Source organism: Equus przewalskii, chromosome 14, assembly GCF_037783145.1.
Source record: "Equus przewalskii isolate Varuska chromosome 14, EquPr2, whole genome shotgun sequence".
Classification (NCBI taxonomy): Eukaryota; Metazoa; Chordata; class Mammalia; order Perissodactyla; family Equidae; genus Equus; species Equus przewalskii.
This window is the reverse complement of record NC_091844.1, coordinates 7,300,195-7,320,411: the sequence shown is the minus strand read 5'-3', so window position 1 is coordinate 7,320,411 and position 20,217 is coordinate 7,300,195. Positions and strand designations below refer to the sequence as shown.

At 40.2% G+C, this 20,217-nt stretch overlaps 1 protein-coding gene across 3 annotated transcripts in view; it reads left to right on the top strand.

The window, feature by feature from the left end:
• Positions 1-19,455, top strand: part of IL1RL1 (interleukin 1 receptor like 1) — a 29,597-nt gene extending 10,142 nt beyond the window's left edge. The window contains exons 2-11 of one of the 3 annotated variants that reach the window (XM_070573392.1): positions 3,381-3,552; positions 4,112-4,322; positions 4,958-5,132; positions 5,229-5,391; positions 6,704-6,775; positions 8,250-8,391; positions 8,483-8,628; positions 13,271-13,417; positions 14,420-14,587; positions 17,162-19,455. In XM_070573392.1, coding sequence (XP_070429493.1) covers positions 3,492-3,552; positions 4,112-4,322; positions 4,958-5,132; positions 5,229-5,391; positions 6,704-6,775; positions 8,250-8,391; positions 8,483-8,628; positions 13,271-13,417; positions 14,420-14,587; positions 17,162-17,559 — 1,683 coding nt within the window. In that variant the 5' untranslated portion in view covers positions 3,381-3,491 and the 3' untranslated portion in view covers positions 17,560-19,455. Of the gene's footprint in view, positions 1-3,342; positions 3,553-4,111; positions 4,323-4,957; positions 5,133-5,228; positions 5,392-6,703; positions 6,776-8,249; positions 8,392-8,482; positions 8,629-13,270; positions 13,418-14,419; positions 14,588-17,161 lie in introns of all 3 variants that reach the window. The other 2 variants (XM_008537411.2, XM_070573393.1) reach the window with 2 other exon arrangements.
• The last annotated feature ends 762 nt before the right edge of the window (positions 19,456-20,217 follow it).

Below are 20,217 nucleotides of genomic sequence, written 5' to 3'. Positions count from 1 at the left end.
CACGTTCCAGATACAAGCAGTTGGCTGTAACTCTGGAAATAGAGGTTTTGTTTCTTTGTTTGTTTTAGATTTTTTAGTGGAAATGTCAGAGAATTAGATTATAAATAGGGACATGCAAGATTCCAAAACTGTAACCCAAAAAGTCAGAAAAAATTAAGGTCAAATTAGGTTAGATTAATTTTGAAAATAATGAGTAGTTCTGAGAAGTCTTTGAAAGAAGATATCTGCCAGAGAAACAAGCGGACACTGGAAGGTTTCTGATGAACTTGGCAGAAATTCATGGCTGCTCAAAATCTCTGTTTTATTTATATTAGAAGCCCTTGCTTTTCACATTTTCTCTTGTTGCTGCTATAAACTGCTATACTTTCGTGTCAGATGGTGTCATAGTAGTTAGAAGCCCAATGGTTTAGTTCTTTATAAAGAAGAGGCTTAAGGGAAATGACTTTGTTTAGTAAGCCAGTCACAATTTTAAGAAGGAAAGCTTTACCACTAATCTCTCTCTTTTTGAGTTGATATTAGGGGAGAAAAGCCTTGGCTTTGAGGTTCAATAAATCTGGTTTCCACCCCAGCCACAACTGGGTGAGCTTGGCCAAATTGTTTAACCAGTCTCATCCTTGGGTTTTTATTTTCATCTGCAAAATTGTGAATGATGTTGATGATAAGTACCACACAGTATAATACTTTGAATGAAAGGACTTAGTTGAATGGACGACTGAATCCTTTTATAATAATAGTTAGACTTTACTAAATACTTCTGCAAGATTTCATGATGATTATGTTAAAATTCTAATTGAAATCTTGTTTTTAATTAAGCTACCTTATTTAAAACTAAGAAACCAATGTGAACGTGGCCTAGCCTAATGAATAAATGCCTAAATTTAATAAAATTTTTTAAGACATGTTTTAGGATAAAAATATAAGTTCATATTCAAGTATAAAAACATTCAAGTTTATATTATTTTATTTAACAAAATGTTATCTAAAGCTTACACGCCCTGGGCACTGTTCCAAGCTGGCCTACTCCTGATTCTGTGATCTCAGTGCTGAAACTCATGTGATCTTGATAACAAGAACTGTGACAACTAAGTCAAGAGTCACAAGGGGCAGACCTAATTCTTTGAATTTACCCCAAACATCTCACAGTGAATCTCCCCGTGGTGACAGGACTCATATCTCTTCCTCTCTGAGCACGTGACTGACGTCCAAAATCTAAACCCCGTGCAGATGGCGAGGCCTGCTCCCGAGCATTGCCCGCCATGGGGGGTGGGAGATACTCTAGTAAACTCCAAAAACCTGCTAGAACTCTTCCTCTGTGGTGCCTCCTCTCTTCACCTTTCTCACTGGCAGCAGTGTAACTTAGTGATCAGGCATCTAGCCTTTGGAGCCAGCCTGCTTGGGTTCAAATTCTGGCTCTGTCTCACAGTGGCATGTGACTCAGACAAGTTGCTTATCCCCTCTGAGCCTCAGTGTCGTTATCTATAAAATGGGGATAATAATAAGAACACCTACCTCATTGGGCGGTTCTGAGAATGAAGGAGTTAATACACGTAAGTCACCTGAAACTGTATCCGGCACGGAGTAATTTCTAGAGAAGGCTTAGCTGTTACTATATTATTCCGCTGGTCTGGAATTAGTCCCTGAATCCTTCTGGGATTGGTGAGCTTTAAAAGTAGGTTGAATTTACTCATAAGAGATTCATACCGACTATGCATAGCTAAAACCAAATTTGGCAATTAACACTTTTTTTATGTGGAGCCCAAGAGTTGAGGGGAATGGTTTTCTCTGTCGCTCCCCTTGAGGTACCCTTCTGACTCACAGCCTCCGTCTATTTCTCTGAACTCCTTAGAAAAACTTCCTTTTCCATCCAAAATGAGAGCCCTACAGGGATTTAGATGGAAGGAGCTGGAATCTGCTATGGATGAGATGATGTCACATTTTGGACCATCAACAGAACATTTGCAAGTCCCCATTAAGTTCTGCTTACCTCTCATTGCTTGTCCCCCCTCTTTGCTTTTGAAACTCTCTGAACCAAAGCTGCCAAAATTGGCTGAGTCCTCCTAACTAGTGTCTGCCAAATGAAGCACCAAGGTCTATCTGGAAGCACAGACTCAAGGCCCTGAGATTCCAAGATCATTTGGAATCCGAAGTGTAAGAAAAGCAGGGCAACAAACAAAAAGCATTATTCAGTTTGGGAAACTGATGCTCAAACAGGCGGAGGTGACTTGCTTACTTCCTCTAAAGGGATTATTCAGTGTTGTCCTTGTGTTTAAATATTTATGTACCAAAGTCAAGAATTCTTGGTACATGATGCACCAGCATTTTTGAACAAATCGTGAATTTTAGCTAGGAGTCAAATTTCAGGGTGGGTGGAGTGGTGAACTGTAGGATGTCTTTGAGTGTCTCCCCATTAAAATAAAAGAGAGCCTGCATGTGTGGAGTCTGCAAGGAGGGAGCCGCGAGACCTGGAAATTCTTCTTAGCTCAGTCATTGACCTGGAGTTAATTCCCTTCTGTCCTCCAGTCTGGGTAAGCATCAATTACTTATCTAGTTTGTAGTAAAAACCTTTTCATACATATAAAATGAAAAGAATCAAAAATTCATGCTTAGAGGAAACAGGCTTTCTTGACATATTTAAGGGTGGTTGTGTTGATTCTTCTATTTGTAAATTTCTATATTGGTTTCATCTTTCCCTTGACTTTTTAATAAAAAGATACAGTTAAATGATCTTTTTTCTAAAAGAAAAAAAAACCATGTAATTGTTTTTCACAGACCTTCAACTGTTCTTACAAAGCCTTTGGTGAATTGTGGGGACAAGCTGGGGCAGGGACAAACTGTTGAGGGTTTGATGTAGTGTCTAGGGCAATTATTTGATTAATGCTTTCCAATTGATTCATGTCACTTTCCTATATTCCTTAGCTGCTTTGTGAGGACTATTGGCATGTGTGCCTGAGTGTGGCTCATGTGTGTGTGCACACAACCACCAGCCTGTGTGGATATCTGTGTTTTTATATTTGCATTCATAATATTCTTATTTTCTAGGATCTATTGAATTTTATGGTTTTAATTTTTTTCAAAAATAGAAACTCATTTTCTTTCCTCTCAATTTCGCTTCTTTCTAGCAATTCTCATGTGTCTGTGAAACAGCAAGACCATTGTAAGGCCTACATGGCCCAAAGGTTCAGTAAGAATAAATGCCGTGATGGGTGTTGGAAACCCCACTGTTATACATATTTATATGCAATAAGTACCTGTTGATTGATTGATTCTCCTGGGGGATATTGAGCAAGTAAAAATCATGGATGTAAATATTTTGCTTGTGATTTTGTATGATTTACCTTTCAGGAGAGTCGCTGATAACTCTTTCCAACTATTAATCTTAGGGAGCATTATCAACCTCCTAGGGGAGACCTGCACCATCGTAGATCGCAGATTCAACTTGAATAATCTCAACAGTCAGTTACCAAAACTCGCTCTAGACTGATAAACTGAGAATGAGACAGTGGGTCTTGGCAGTTCTAACATTTCTTATATCTTCTACTGCAGCTAAGTTTCGTAAGTATTACTTGTCAAGTAAAATTTTTAAATTTTTAAATTAAATAATTCAAAGAATGTTTGCCTTGTTTTAAACTGGTTGCTTCCCGCTGTTCCAGCTGGACTGCAACCTGGAATATTCATTTATGCTCTATAGTCATTCTTCATCACAAATCTATTAGGACAAATTCTTCACAACAAATATATCATAATTTTAGTTTTACATAATATGTCAAAAGTTTACAAAAATATATCAAAATTTAACACGGTGCCTGCACATGGGACATATTGTAAGCATTTTTGTTGACTGACAACATACTTTGTGTAGATAGACATGGCTGCTGTTCTCTTGGATCAGTGTGGGAGACGGAGCTCCAAATTCATTCATTAATCTGTGGTACCCATTAGAACATTTCATAAAAGATTTTAATCATTTACCTACTCTTTCTCAGTTAAAATATCACAAAGTATAACTATTTCTAAAATTAACCCTCAAAGGGGATATTGAGAATATAGGAATTGTAATCTTCTTATATGATCATTTCAGAATCATATTTATATATATATTTTTTATTTGTAGTCAAGTCATCCTGGGGCCTGGAAAATGAGGCTTTAATTGTGAGATGTCCTAGACAAGGAAAATCTCGATACCCAGTAGATTGGTATTACTCAGAAACCAACACAAATATTCTCACCGAGAAAAGAAATCATCTACTTGCCTCAGGGGAGAGTCTTAAGTTTCTCCCAGCCAACGTCAACGATTCTGGAATTTATACTTGCATTCTCAGAAGGTATTATCCAGGCAGCCACCATGATCTTTGGGCCTGCTCCCTTTTCTTCAGTAGTTGGTAGTCTGAGCTGCCTTCACTTTCCTCCCCTTTTTAGACCTTTCTGGAACAGTTGAATTTATAAAGTGATGTGAATATAAGAGTATTTATAGGAACACCATCAGGTTGCCGGTTAGGTGATTATGAACCAACTATTTAGATGTGCAATTGTGGGGATGGGTTTGTAGCCCAAATAGAAGAAAACCCTAGCTTTCCCAGGGACAAGAGAACTGAAAGCAATTGCTCATTTTGGCCTGGAAGTAAGAACAAACCAGCACAGAAAATGGTGCCCTGGATGATGGGCAGCAAAGAGGCCTTGGGAGGTGCAATGGTGGTTAGCAGTGCCTCGAACCTAAGGGATAAGCTAAAGAGGGTTACCTGAGATTGAGTCATTTTTAGGGCTACGCTAGGGGTTATCTCGAATGTAACAAAAAAGTATTTAAAGCTCTAGATTTTAATGACTATTTTTAAATAAGAACAGGATCATTATATATCAATTGTTGTGAGAAGAAAAGCAATATTAAGTAAAAGCTAGAGTTGGATGAAGTTGTTTCATAATGCTAAGTAACTTTTCAAAATTATTTGATTGATTTTAATAGTCCTGCTGCCAATAAGACTGGATATGTGAATGTCACCATATATAAAAAACAACCAGATTGCAATATTCCAGATTATCTGATATATTCAAAGACATCTGGATCAGAAAAAAATTCCAGAATATATTGTCCTACAATTGATCTGTACAACTGGACAGCACCTGTTGAGTGGTTTAAGGTAAAAGGAAATTTGGGGGAAATAGATGAAAATAACACAATTAAAATAGATGCAAGTAAAGAAATATTGTAAATGGAATGGAATTTTTTCTTTCAGAATTGTAAAGTTCTTCAAGGGTCAAGGTACCACACACACAGTACATTTTTGCTGATTGACAATGCAACTAGTAAGGACGCAGGTGATTACACATGTAAATTTATGCACAATGAAAATGGAGTCAGTTACAGCGTGACAGCAACCCGATCATTCGAAGTTAACGGTAAGCTACTGAACTTAACACAACAGAATATTTGAAAAAAGATAACATGAGAGAAATTCTGCCCTTCTTGTTGATTTTTCCGTTCTTCATCCTCCCCCCCCCGAGATTTCCTCCTGCGTCTTATCTTAGACATTCTCTACAACTGTACTATCAAGATTTAAGAAGTTTCAGAGGACGATTATGCTGCTAAGCCAAAGCCACATCTGTTCTCTCCTCTATGACTTAATTTTTCAAAGACAATATGATCTGAACAGTAATTTAATTCACTTTTTTGAATGGCGAGACAACTATTGGGAGAGCAAGATTAACTTTCCTTCTCCCAATTTGTTGTCAGAGGTTCTGTAAACAGAAAAAGATCCATTTGATCTCTAATATAACTAACTGGGTTAGAGGTTTAGCGAGAAGCTTTATAAAGGGATAGATAGATATTGTTGAGTGATTTTCGATCCTGGTTTGCAATGCTTTCAACATCATCAATGACCTCAGTAGGTCACTTCATTCTAAAACAGTTTTTTCAAATTTATTAAACTCTATAAAAGCCTGCTCAGGGAAAAGATTTCACAATTAACCATATCAAATCTTCAAAGAGTCGAAGTCTCCTCGTCATACATCTGTGGCTGTAGATGCAGTGACTTTTCTACGTGTGCCAGATTTCTTAGAGCAAAGCAGTAGCAGAGAAACGTTTTGTTTGGGGTTTTTCAATGCTCCACTGCTGTCAAACAAGCATCACCAGACCTCGTTTCTCTGAGTGCCTCTCACTGTTCAATGTCAAAATCTGTAGGGGTCCTTGGTCACACCATCCTGAAATAAACAAGAATCAAGCAGGGCTCCAGAAGACTCCCTTTTCCTTGTCTCTAGGCATCAGTGTCACAGGAATTAAGATTTCCTAATAGAGTGGGCCACAAAGGTGGAAACCTGTGAGCAGAAGTGTGGACTACTTAGGTGTTTATCATCTTCATGGGTCTTTTGAAATCTTCTTCCCTGTAGTGTTATGCTTATTCTGCAGAATTGCGGTTTTCTAACAACTGCTGGGGCAGGCAATTAATTTAATGCGTTGAACTAACATTTGTTTTAATGATATCAAAGAGAATCAAAAATATCAAAGAGTATCATAGTTGGTAAGAGAAAGTATTACTTGAATGTTTTTGTTTCTTTTGTGTGTGTGTGTGTATTTATTGCCATGGGTCACTGTCAGAAAAATGTGAGAAACATCGCTATGACACAGGATAGAAATATGGATACACAAGCTTTGTACTGATGACCATCCAATGCTCTCCTAACATTTATATTCTCTTTTTGTCTTTGACTTAAGATGAGGAAGGCTTTTCTTTGTTTCCAGTAATTATAGCCCCTCCACAAAATGAAACAAAGGAAGTGGAAATTGGTAAGAAAAATTTAAGCGTTCTGTAAATGTTGCCTGGAAAATCTTTCCCTCTGACCCCTGAATTCCCAAGCAGGAGTCCGGCAATTAGGACAGTTGATTTTGAGGATTAAATGAGATGCCATGTGTGCTAATAATTGGGAATGTGTGGTCACAGCAACATGCAGCATTTACATTAGTATCACACTTTGTAACTCATGGTGCTTTCACATGGGCCGTCTCATTTTATTCGCACTCTATCCTGGAGGTAGATATTGTTCTCACTTTATGCTGGTGGATACTTAGGGTCAGAGAGGCTAAGTGTCACAGTGGATCAATGACGTGCCCGAGGTTGTGGATAATCTGTGATAGAAGCACGAGAGCCCAGACTTTCTGACTCTGTCCATCTCTGCCTTTCCTGGTTCCCCACTAGAAGTGGGCTACAACTCAAAGTTCTTAGCGTGTAAAACAAGTCCCCTCATGACCTGGTTCTCACCCCAATCCTGGCCCATCTGCAGCCATTAACCCCACACGCCCCAAGTCCCCACCACACCGACCGCCTCATGGTTATTACAATGATGCGGAGCATTTTCACATTCTTCCTGCTTTTGTCCATATTGGTCCTCCTTCTCGTCTCTTACCTGCCAGAGAGCAGGATCAGAGCCTCCATCTGATCAAGTCCAGGGGCACCATTTACATGCTCAGCGTGGTAGCCCTCCCTGCAAGATTTCCCCCTCTGTATTCCCATGTCATTTTGTCAATCTTTCTACTAAATAGAACACTAGAATACCTTGTGTTCTCATCATTTGTTTACACCCTTGTTACCTTCTGAGAGACTCCTAGCTCCTCACCCCTCTTCAGGTGCCTAAGTCTTGACACAGGAACTAAGGGTTCAGCAAGGACGGCTGAATGCATGTCTCAAGGCAGGAAGGCGGCCCTGATGCTTTCAGTTCTGAAAGGAGGAAGTCTCAAGTTAAAGACATTGGACTGGAGAATGCTCTTGTTGGATGATTAAATATTGGGCTTGTAGCTGGGTCAGATAAAATACAGTTTTACCAACAAAGGTAGCTTATAGAGGGATGAAGAGAATTCAGGAGAAAGATGTGGAAGAGAGAATTTAAAAAGAAATTCCAATTGATGGTAAAGGGAAATCCTACACTATAATGTGGGATTGATGAAGCCAGAGTCATTTGCCTCTTTAGTTTCCGCTGCATGTGAGAGAGTCATCTGCCTCTAGTTTCCTCTGCATGTGAAAGGCAAGTGGGAGCTGAGCTTCAACCGGAAGTGAGTGAAATGAAGATAATGGGAGAGACGGAGGAGTCCAAGTAAAGCCATAGAGGAATGAAAGTGCTAACGACGAGGAGGGGAAATGAGAATCGATTCATGACGCATACTAGCTGTTCAACAAGTTTTTTCCCCATTAAATCAAATTAAATTAAATTAAATGCCTTTTGCAGAATTTAATTTTATTGGTGTAATTTCTTTACTTCTCATCTAGGAAAAACAGCAAGCATAACTTGCTCTGCTTGCTTTGGGAAAGGCTCTCAGATCATGGCTGCCATCCTGTGGCAGGTTAACAGAACCAAAGTTGGGGACTTTGGCGAAGCAAGAATTCAAGAGAAGCAAGAGCAAAACCAAAGGTATTTTTATATAGAAGTTAAAACATCCCCTTCCCTCCCATACAGTTTGCAACTGCTAAGTAAGCACAGAAAGTAACAAGTTGCCTCTTAGTTCCAGCAATGAGATGACTTGTCTCAATGCCGTTTTAAGAATAGCTGATGTGAAAGAAGAGGATTTATCCCTGAAGTATGAGTGTTGGGCCCTGAATTTGCACGGCTCAAGAAACCACATCATAAGACTAAGGAGGAAAAATCCAAGTAAGGAGTGTTTCTGAGACTCTGGTCACTTGAGATTGCTGTATCAACTATGGGCTGAAATCATTTTCTGAGACAGCAGTGTGTTGGCGTGTGGTTCCAGGGGATCTATCAAGACAACGGAAGTGGCTCATCTCATAAACGTGCTTCTCCTCTTGAGGACGCTGACCGTTTGCAGCCTGGGCTTCTCAGAATGTTTTTGTTTGCTTGGTCTCCTCTCTACTGCTTTCCTCCCCCTCCTCCCCTTCCTCCTCTCCCACCTACTCTCCTTGTTGGTTCCTCTTTGATACCCACCTGCCTCCTTGGTCATCCTTCTGTGCTTTCTAACTTCATTAGCTCTCTCTGCCTCATTGTAGGTGGAAAAAAATACACCAACAGTAAACTGTGAACATGTTCTTTTGTTACCTTTTATAACATGTTATAAACACGTTCTCTTTTTTAACTTATTTCTTTGCCATAAAGAACACACTTTTTTTTTTTTTTTTAGTGAGGCTGGCAAAGGGGACAAAAAGGTGAAGTCTTTAACTACTGCCCATTCTAGCAAGAAAATCTTAGATGCTACTTTGTAATAAGACATGCATTATCATTGTTAAACTTTTATAAAATATTAAATTTAGGTAGAACTCATGGGACGTCTGGTAGCTCAGCCCATTTTCGCATTATATCTGTTATTCAACATGCAATCCAGGTACCACCTCTTCTGAGGAGACTTGCTTGACCACCAGTTTGGAGTATATACTCCCTCTACGTATTCCCACAGCATCCTGTCTCGATTGCTGCTGTCTTACAAAAATCTGTTTGAGAGTCTGCTCAACATGACTATAAACTCCATGAGGGCAGGGTGGCATCTTCCCTATCTCGAGTCCTCAGTCTGTAGTGCAGTACTTGGCACATAGCATATGCTTAAAAAAAAATTTGCTGAATGAATGTACACCAAAGTTATCAAGGAAAACTATTTTTGTATATTTCTACTTCTCTAGCTATAGGGCTTAATTACACAACAAAACAATAACCTATATTTGTGTTTGTTCAGTTGAATAACTTTTCTCATAATTTGGAAAGGCCAAATTATTTATAGCTTCCCTATAGTTTATAGTTTTATCTAAATCTAGCATGCTTTTACTGACTTCATTATAATTGTTGCAATAAAATATTATAAGAAAAATATGAAACCGACTACTCTTCAATGGATTAATTTCAGACACCATATATAATCTTTTAAAACGTAACATACACTTTCACAAACAATCGGTGGCATGTGGAGGCAGGGTAGAGAAAGTGATCTGTCTGGGTGTAAGCAGCAGAAGGATACATTGTCTGTAGGGAGTTCAAAGCAGTAATAAAGCCATCGCAGAGTCATCGTGCTTTCTGCTACCAGCATACCCAGAAAACGTTAAACAAGTCAGCAAGGACACACTCCTCCTCTCGGGGACTGACTGCTTCTTCCTCCCACTCCCACGTCACTCCATGCAATGACATCAGCAAAAATAGTTTTAGAAACATTTCCTTCCTGAGAACCTGTCGATTTCTTCACTTGCTTGCACTTCCAAGCAAACACATCCTGTTTGTGAGATGAATTTTATACTTAATTCAGTATAAAAGGGCGGGGAGAAAAATATGATATTTTTATACTTGTCACTCCATGTACAACCATGTAGAAATTATTCACTGTGTTTGTCAAATAGCCAAAGGGAGAGTGAAACTTGGTTTATACTCCTAAGTTGGGTATAGCCCAGATTAATTTGAATACACCCACAAAGGCACAACATGATGAAAAGGATTGGGGGTGATGAGAAAGCAGGCCACCAATTTGATGTGGTTGTGGTAAGTTTTTGCCTGATGTGGTGCTTGGGATTTTTCTTGTTTTAATTTCAACTTTGTTGATTTATACGTTTTTATAAGACAAACAGAATCATGATTACTGTAAATAATTTTAAGTGCTATCATGTTCCGTGGGCTGTCAGGCTTCTGCCAGTTATAACTGTCACCCAGGACGTGTGGACCACATGGAGATGTTATGTTAGGGTGGTGTTTGTGGGGCTGACAGCGTGGTGGCTCTCGGAGGAAAGGGGAAGCCACCCTTCAACCCGGCGCTGCCATCACGTCCCTATCCCAGTGCTTTGCTTATGTTGTCATTCTATGAGTGTTCTTTGGTTACCTGTGTGTAGGAATTGTTTTCATGTTGTATGTCCTTGGCGATTTTGTTCCTTCTGATTTATTCGTACTTGCTACCTTTTACCTGTTTTTCTTCAAATCAACACAGTTTTACTCTGTTTCAACAACTGTGTAAATTAAACAAAATTGTTGTTACTGCTGTTGAATTGTCACAATGAATTCCTTCATCTCTATTCCTAGAACAAAAGAAATTACAGCACTGCCTTGAATTTTAAAAAGGAAAACTTACAAAACCTATGCCCCCATATTATTAAATAAATATTTGATACTCATAATAATAATAGTACACATTTATTCATTATTTCCTATGTACCAGTACATGTCTAACTCTTTTTCATTTAATTTCTCATTTGTTTTATCAATACTCCATGAAGAAGAGACTGTAACTATCATCTAAATTTTGTGTGTGTGTGTGTGAGGAAGATTGGCCCTGAGCTAATACCTGTTGCCAATCTTCCTCTTTTTGCTTGAGGAAGATTGTCGCTGAGCCAACATCTGTGCCAGCCTTCCTCTATTTTGTATGTGGGCCACCACCACAGCATGGTTTTGATGAGCAGTGTGTAGGTCTGTGCCCGGGATCTGAACCTGTGAACCCTGGGCTGTCAAAGCAGGGTGCATGAAGTCAGCCACTACACCACTGGGCCAGCCCCACTACCATCTCATTTTATAGATGAGGAAACTGAGACAAAGAGAGGTTGAATAACATGCCAAGTACTACAGAGCCAAGATTCACAGGCAGGCAGGGATTTCCTGTTTACAGGCACTTACAGAAGGTATTTAGTATTTAGTCATCACACGCAAGAATTAGCTATACATTTATAAAGTCCTTAACACTTAGAAAGAAACTGAACTGCAACTTCCTTTAGTGCCTGGGATATACTTCTTTCTTCCAGTTGAAGGCAGCCAGCCCCATGCACAGCTACTTCATAACAATCTCTACAAGAAATACAGATGCCAGCGTGCATCCAGATAGGATTTTTAGAAAGTGAACCGGAGAAGATTCCTGTTGAAGTGATGAATGTAGGGAACATTTATCATTTAAAATGATGACAGGGCAGCCAGTGAGCTCTCTGCCAGTTTTCAGCCCCTGTCCCCCAGTTTTGAATCACTTCCCCTTGGTCATTCTTCATCTCACAGTGCTGGATACTCAGGGAGCTGATAAATCAGTGGAAGAATTTGCAAACACGGGGCAGTGATTTTCTGTGGCAAAACCGAGAGCCCATGCTTTGAGACTTCAGATGAAAATGAAAAGAGAACTATGTGGCCCAGCGTCATTTGACATTCTTCTCACATTCATCTTTAAGTGGAACTATTTGTAAGATAGGATAGTTAACGATTCTAAAGAGGGAAGTAAACTTAAAACAGCCAAAGATACTATTAGTGAGGACAGTTCTTACGTTCAATTTGTACATATCTGTTACAAGTCCTTAGAGATGAGGACCATCTTGCATATGTATTTTGTGAAGCGATGAATACAGGATAAAAGTTCAGTGATGGCTAAATAATGTTCACCGTAAGAGAAATAAAGGCTATGTGTACGACCTAGAACCCAGTAATTTGACTTCTCCATCACATATGCTTTAGAGACTTACGTGGCTCTTGTTTCTAGCCTGCTTTCCTATGCCACCAACTGCAGATACAATGAGTCCCTGAGACCTACTGATTCTTTCTCCTTGATGCCCCCAGCACTAGACTTGCTCATTCCTTTCTCTTTATTACACGATTTTGAACCCTCTTATTTCTCACCCCTAGTACTACAAAAACTTTCCATTTCATTCTACTCTGAATACCTATGCTCTCTTTCCACAGAAACAAACCTCCCACTAGATTAATCTTGCTTGAAAACCACTTTCAGTTTTAATACCCTACTTACTACTCTTCAGTGGCCCCATGACCTTCAGAATAAAGGCAAAATTCTTTACTGGAGCCTCAAGTCTGGTCAGAACCTAGCCCTGACACACCTTTCTAATTGTATCTTCCACTAATTCCCCAAATTACATTACTCCACTTCCTCAGAAAACACACTCCCATCTCCACCCTTGGGCTCCAAGCATCCTCTCTTGCCAAGAGTACACTGCCTTTTTCGCAGGTACCTGAATCTTACCCATCGTTCAGGGACCTCCTCACCCAGGAAGCCTTCATTGCCCAGTTCAGCGTGGAGTGAGCGCTCCTTCTAGATACCTCTGCCAACTAAAATTAATGCTTTTACCTCCTATCTTAGTTAAGTTGGCATGTGTCTCTACATCTTTTATGCTTTGAGAATCCCCTACAATGTCTAGCCTGGTGCCTTGCACAGAAGAGGGGCTCAAAAAACATTTACTTACTGATTCTTAAAGCAGCCATGACAATTCCATGGAGGCATCTCTTGTATGAATCTCGAACTCTCAGTGGAGGCAGCATAGGTGTATTTGTTTATCTTGTTTTAGTAATAATAATGATCATTTTTGTCCTCCCCCTATCTTTTGAATAGCTGAGCATCAAAGCACCTACTACATACTTGCAGGATTTAGCATATTGTTAATGCTAATCATTGTCATGATGATAATGTTAAAAGTGTTCTGGATTGAAGTTATTCTGCTCTGGAGAGACATAGCTAGACCTTACAAAACTAGGAACGGTAAGTGGCAAGTTTCAAGTTTTCCTTTAAAAAGAAAAGGTCCCATAATGGTTGTTGGTTACTTATCTATTAATCTCTTAATAGCTATGCTATGAAACCCTGATTCCCCTTTGCTTACTAACATAGTAACAGTACATCTTTCTTGAGTCCACTCAAGGAACATTCTCCATTCTGCCTTGCTGCCCCTCGTGGTTCTGAGATTTATCTCAACAGCTCAAATATCTCTCCAGTGGGATTGCTGTCCCTATGAACTCCCCAATAACAGAATCTGCTCAAACCCAGAAAGGTTTAAACATTCTGGAAAATGTGAATTGGTAAAACTTCATGGAATTCAAAACATTAACAAAATTGTTCCTGTTTTCCAGATGTGAATAGGTTAGAAATGTCCATCAGAATGCAGGTGTATTTTACCAGAAACCCTGTTCCAGAGAGAGGCTTGCCCAGGCACATGAAAGAAGCCAGTTCTGCCTGCTTAGTAGGAACACCACCCTTTCATTTGGAAGCAGATATATGTCAGATTTTCCATGTGGTCCACTCAATCAGGGGCTAATTGTTTGATTTGTGAGAAATTCTGCCCCCTTTAAACATTCTATCTCCTTGCTACTATTGGCCATTAGCATTTTCACTTCCCCAGAAGAAGCATGGGGAAAACAAAGGTAAAACTGAGATCTATCCAGCACAGAAGACCCTTATCCATGACTGTAAATACTTATTTTAATAGATCATTAATCAAAGTTGACAATATGGTTTGAACTATACTGGACAGACTCTTACCTATTCTCCATCATTCAGTCTGAGACACTAAAAAGGAGAACTTCGGGACTAAGACTGATTTCCTGATGACATTTTGGGGCTGTAAATTGTTGCCATCACCTCTGGATTCCAGAATATTTGGGAGGCTGGGATATGTTCCTCAGCTCGGTGAAAAAATGTTTACTGAGAGGCAGATGAGAATTTTTAAAAACCAAGTAATAGAATTGTACTTCTTGTTCTCATTTTCAGATGGAAAGATCTATGATGCTTATGTTATCTACCCACGGAACCAGAAAAATAGTCCCGAGGGGGCCAGTTCTGTGGAGCACTTCGTTCACCAAATCCTGCCTGATGTTCTGGAAAATAAATGTGGCTATAACTTATGCATTTATGGCAGGGATCTGCGACCTGGAGAAGGTAAAGCTATCAACATACATCAGGGCCAGAAAGTCACATTCATCTGAAGGCTAAGAGATAGGTGGTCTTATCCGTGCATTGGATAAGGAGTTGCAATCATGATCCTAGGCCCCGTGACCAGAGCTTTTAAGTATTTCTCCCTCCGGAAGAAGGAGACACTTATTCTTTGCTCCTCCTGCTGCCATCGCCACCCTGATCATGACGTCTTCACGGTAGTGTCAGTGACATGAAGACAGAACGAGGTGTCCTTGCTATATGGAGTAGCAAGGTACTGCCCGTACTTCACTTTCCACGTCCCCCACTGGGCTAACTCTGAATTCTCTTAATTCTATCTAGAAGATTTGAACGAAGGCTTAAAAATTAAAGAATTTTATTCTAATATCCAGAGGTGCTGGCTAAAATATCCGAAAGGACTCAAGGAGTCTTCATGATGTTCCTCATATTGGGGAAGCATTTGCAAATTTCTATTCTTACAAGAATAAGTAGAACTGTGTCTTCTGTTTCTCAATATTCCTTGCTGGTTTCATGTACCTTTGGCAGTTGTGTCACAATTCCCGCATGTCGGGAGTTCTTCTCTTCTCTCCATATTTATGTCAAGTACCTATGAACCCTCCTGGGAACTCTTCTCGAATTCCTCAGAGACCAGGATGGTTTGAAATGTGAATGAGGCAGGGACATCATGAGTGGAAGTCCAGAAAAGTAAATGTTTAGGAGACCGTGAATTTAAACTGGTATTCCTCCGGAAAAGACAGAGTCGAGTGCCTGTAGATTTAAAGGTATGCACAACAGGTGAATTCGGTTTATCCTGGAATATTTGGGTAATGTTAAGAGCCTAGTAATGGCTTGGGAGACTTACAAAATGTACAATTCAGAAAAATGTAACCCAAGCCTTCCCTCCAGGCTCTTTCCTTTCCCCAGCGCTCCCCATTGGCTGCCATGCAAGTAGAGAGTCATGGTGCTCAAAGGCTCTTTTCATGTTGCACAAGTGCTCAAGAAGCTGCGAGGACTCCAACTGTTTGTCATGTCACACCAGCTGCTACATGTGGCTACATGTGGCTGCAAGCTCTTCATCTCTTCTTTCTCAGGTCCATCAACCTCGTTTCTAATTACACCTTTCCCCAGCCAAACGTGAACGCCAGCTCACTGATCCTCAAGCTTGTGTTGCCTTTTTTGTGCTATTTTTCATTTGGAAAGTTTTCCCACTTCCCCTCCCTCAAGTATGTCCTCCGACCTTTCCTCAACCAAAGTAAAATAAAATCCAACAAAACAACACCAAACTTCACTCTTCTGTAAGAGTGAAGTGAAAAGTTTATGACTGACTGATGCTGTGTATTTCTTCCTATGCTTGCTATCTTCCATTTGCTTCTTCAAATCCACTCTGCATCCCCCTCCGTCCAGCAGACCTGAGTGGCCCATCATTATGGAATCCATCACTCTCTTGCCCTCTGTTCCATGTTGGGTTTGGCCGATGAGAGACACTGGCAGGAGTTCAGAGGGCAAGAACATCCCTACCAGCTCTGGGTGGGGCTGCCAGGGTAGTTGTGCTCCTCTCTCCTGGAGCACAGGTTCCTGTCAGTTGGCTTTCCTCAGGCATTTATACTCCTTGGGTTCCATAACTGCTTCTTTCCCTTCATGCCTGGACGGTGGCAATGGGTCCCTGATGCTGCCAGTTGTGGGGTTCTGCACCATCTTTTGTTGATTTCCCTTGGCTCTGCTCACATCTTGCATAAGCTGTCCTTTCATTAAACTCTCTTTAGCCAGTCCTTTGGAGTGTGCCAAATTTGCTGTTAGGTTCCTGATTGACACAAAGTCTCTATCTGACACTATTGAACACTCATTTCCTAATTTCCAGCTACTATAGGAATTGGTAGCCTTTCAGCCGCTGCTCTCTAAGAATGTCTTGAGTTGTTTTGTTCTTGATTATGTTTCCTTAATCATGCTGTGACCTCGCAGTGAAAACTGGTATTTTACGTGTTCTTTCTAAGTCCCCCCTGAAGCTAACTGAAATCACCAGGGAGTTGATGCTCCATAAACCCTGACTTGATAAGGAGATCTGGTCTTTCCAAGATTTTTCTAGTCCAGATCAAATCAGCTTCTAAAGCAGAGACTATTGAGGGGCGAGGTGGATCCAGCCCTTCAATAGAGACTTTAGTTGCTTCAGAGGAGCAAGAGTTCCTGAGGTTGCATTCTTTGAGGGTTAAAATTCCAAGCCCTTTTAAAACATGTGAGCTAATGTCCTTAGAAGATATGTAGCTAATGAACCTGAACTAAGTCTCCTGCTAAATACTCCTACCTTCTCATTTAACCGGAAGAGCTGTTTCAGTTTGGACTGATCCACCTGGGAAAGAAGAGGGCCTTGGAGTGGTTGTGCTCCTGGTGACGGGGTAAGGCAAACATAGCGGGTCTCCATCCAAGTACATTCCCACTTTTCTGAATAAGTGAACTGATCACTGTCAGAATCTCACACGAGATTATAACAATGATAATTTTTTAAAAGTTCAGAACATTTGTGACCAAACCATTAGACTTAAAAAAGCAACAACAGAACGTTTTATCCATGTCTTTTATTCCCAGATGCAGTCACGGCAGTGGAAACCAACATACAAAAGAGCAGGCGGCACATTTTCATCCTAACTCCTCAAATCACGCACAGCAAGGAGTTTGCCTACGAGCAGGAGATCGCCTTGCACAGCGCCCTCATCCAGAACGACTCCAAGGTGATTCTGATTGAAATGGAGGCTCTGAGCAAGCCGGGCGGACTGCAGTTTGGGGAGCTCCAAGATTCCCTCAAGCATCTCGTGAAAGTGCAAGGTACCATCAAGTGGAGGGAAGCCCATGTGGACAACAAGAGGTCCCTGAATTCCAAATTCTGGAAGCACGTGAGGTACCACATGCCTGTGCCAAACAAACCTCCCAGAAAGACTTCCCGCTTGGCTTCCCTGAGTGCCCACGGGCAGGAGTGCCTGCTTTGATGTGCTGACGCGCCCGATTTTGCAGATCCAAACTCCTAGCTGGGTTACACCACGAAGAGACATTGGGAGCTGAGGCTGGGAAGTAGCAATGTCAAGGGTATTCAGGCCTCAGATTTCATCTAGTAACTTTACTTCCATTTTCTTGATTCTGGGAGGATGCAAAATGCCCAGAAATTTTTATCCTCAGTTCCCCTCTCTCCACCTCATATTTCTTACCCTTCTTCCCTTCGCTGGTCTTTCTGCATTGTGGAGTAGGACGTTGTCACCACGCTCTTTTCCTCTTTCTCTCTTTTTTGTTCTTCCTCTCCTCATTTCTTGTCAATAACCTACATTCTGAACATCAACCTAAAAGTTTTGAAGTTAAATTTTCATGTAATCTTGAAGAACACTCAGTTTCCCTCAAGCAGAACGTGAGTAGTAAATCTTCTTCCCCAGATTCCAGAATTTACTGTATTTTATTTGATCAGATGCTTAGTCCCATCATCTCAATATTGTCAACTTTGTTGGAGTACCTTATCCCAATTGCCATTATGATCATTTTTTTCAGTTCTAAAATTTCTTTCATATATTTTTATTCTCTTCAGAAATATTTTTTCTCACTATAAAAGTGATATAAGTACATTGTAGAATGGAAACTATAAAAAAAGAAAATAACAAAAATCATTCATAAACCACATCCTAAGGTTATGACTTTTGATAAATTTTCTTGTATTTTTAAAAAATTTTAATTCATACTTACACATACTGTTTATACAGCTGAGATTAAACAGTGTGTAGTTTTTGTATTTTTTTCTATTTAATACTATGGTAAAAGCGTTTGACACGTCATTTAAATTTTAACATTTTAAAATATTCATAGTGTTCCATCTCACGGTTGTGCTACAGTTGACATGCCTAATTCCTTATTTTTAGATGTTTAAGTTGTATCCAACTTAAATAGCCACCATTATAAATTCTGCAATGACCATATCGGTATAACTCCCAATTAAAAAGAAAATGTTTTTTGTATCATTTCTATGAAATTAGTGTGGCATTTTGGCAGAACTGTTTTGGCAAAATGGAAGTTAATTTGCACAGTCCAGGCCACTCCCGTCAGTTCCCGGAAAGAGCTCACATTACATCAGAGCCGGTCCGTGGATCCAGAGCTAAGGCAGGGTGTCCACTGGGGCAGAGAGTTCCGTTGGAGCCTCAAATTTTGAAAGCGGATGGAGAGCCTATCCTCAGCTGAACTGCTTAAATGAAGTGTATGATTCCATGTTTAACTGACAAAAGAAAACTGCTTTCCAGACCCTTGACGTGGAGTGTAATCTTAAACTCACTGTCATTCAGTACCTACAGAATCTTGCCTGGAAAGAAGTCATATTTCAGGAAGGTTGCCTAAAGGATCTGTATTTACCCATCCCTCTAGATACACTATGATCTACATCTCTACTCCCTGGATTAGAGTTGCCAGATAAAATACAGGACATCAGTTAAAGTTGAATTCAGACAAGGAAATTTCATCTGAAATTGATCTGAAATTCAAATTTAGCTGGGTGTCTTTTATTTTTATTTGCTAAATCTAATTACCGTACTCTGGCAGATTATTGTGCTTTTATGTGGTGACATCTGATATTATTGAATTACTAAAAAATTAGCCAATGAAAAGGATGCAGTATAGTTGATTGGTTAACATCATAGCAGTTGGGATCAACGAGTCCTCGTCAGCTGCCAACCAGCTGTGTGACCATGAGTAAGTCATTTAACTTCTCCAAACTTAGTTACCTTCAGTAAAATGAGAATAATCATACCAAACTCTTTGTATTTATGCGCTAATCAAATGAAAAAAAAAAGGAATTATTTGGACCAGACCAGAGTAAAGATTCAATAAATGGCAACAGTTGTTATAACACTTCACATGTTTCTTGTCATGTGGATTATATTCCATTCCTTTCTCAACGAGGACCTCTAGTGAATATATCCCCTCCAACCTCACCATCAGGAATAGGTGTGCCTTTATTCCTGCTTCCCCACCCAGCCAGAATGACAGATGTGTTTTGATTTATGGACATAGGGAATTTTGGAACTGATCTTATTTCCCCCTTTATATTAGCTGCTTGAAAGCATAGACCCAAATCTGGGATCTTTCGACAGCAAGTAGATAGGAATTTGTAATAACCTCTTCCCTTGCTTCATATTATCTTTGTTTTTGATTTTTCCCTTATTTTTTATTTTTAAACATATTTTGACTGTCTATATTATGAGCTCCTTTGTAAGTACTCAACAAACATTTACATTTTCTGAGAGTGTGCTGAGCCTCTGTTTGCGAGGGGCGGGAGAGGAAGGGCTGTGAAGGGACATCACAGGACACAGGTGAGTAAGGCACACTCCTTACTCACCTTATGGGGTTTCAAGTCCACTGTGGGAACTTGGAAGGGAGCGGGAAACACTCCAGAGAACCCAGACAGGGCTGGCCTCAGGGGAGAGCCTGACATCGCTGAGCTCTTTCCTCCATCACCCCTTTTCTTAAACTTACACCCACCTCCCAAGTCACTTGAGATCTCTGGGCCTCAGATTCTGCAACTGAAAAATGGGAGGATGGAGAAGAAAAGCTGTGACAGCTTTCTCAGCTCCAGTAGCTCATACTTCCAAGCTGCCTGGTCAGGAAATTCCCAGAAG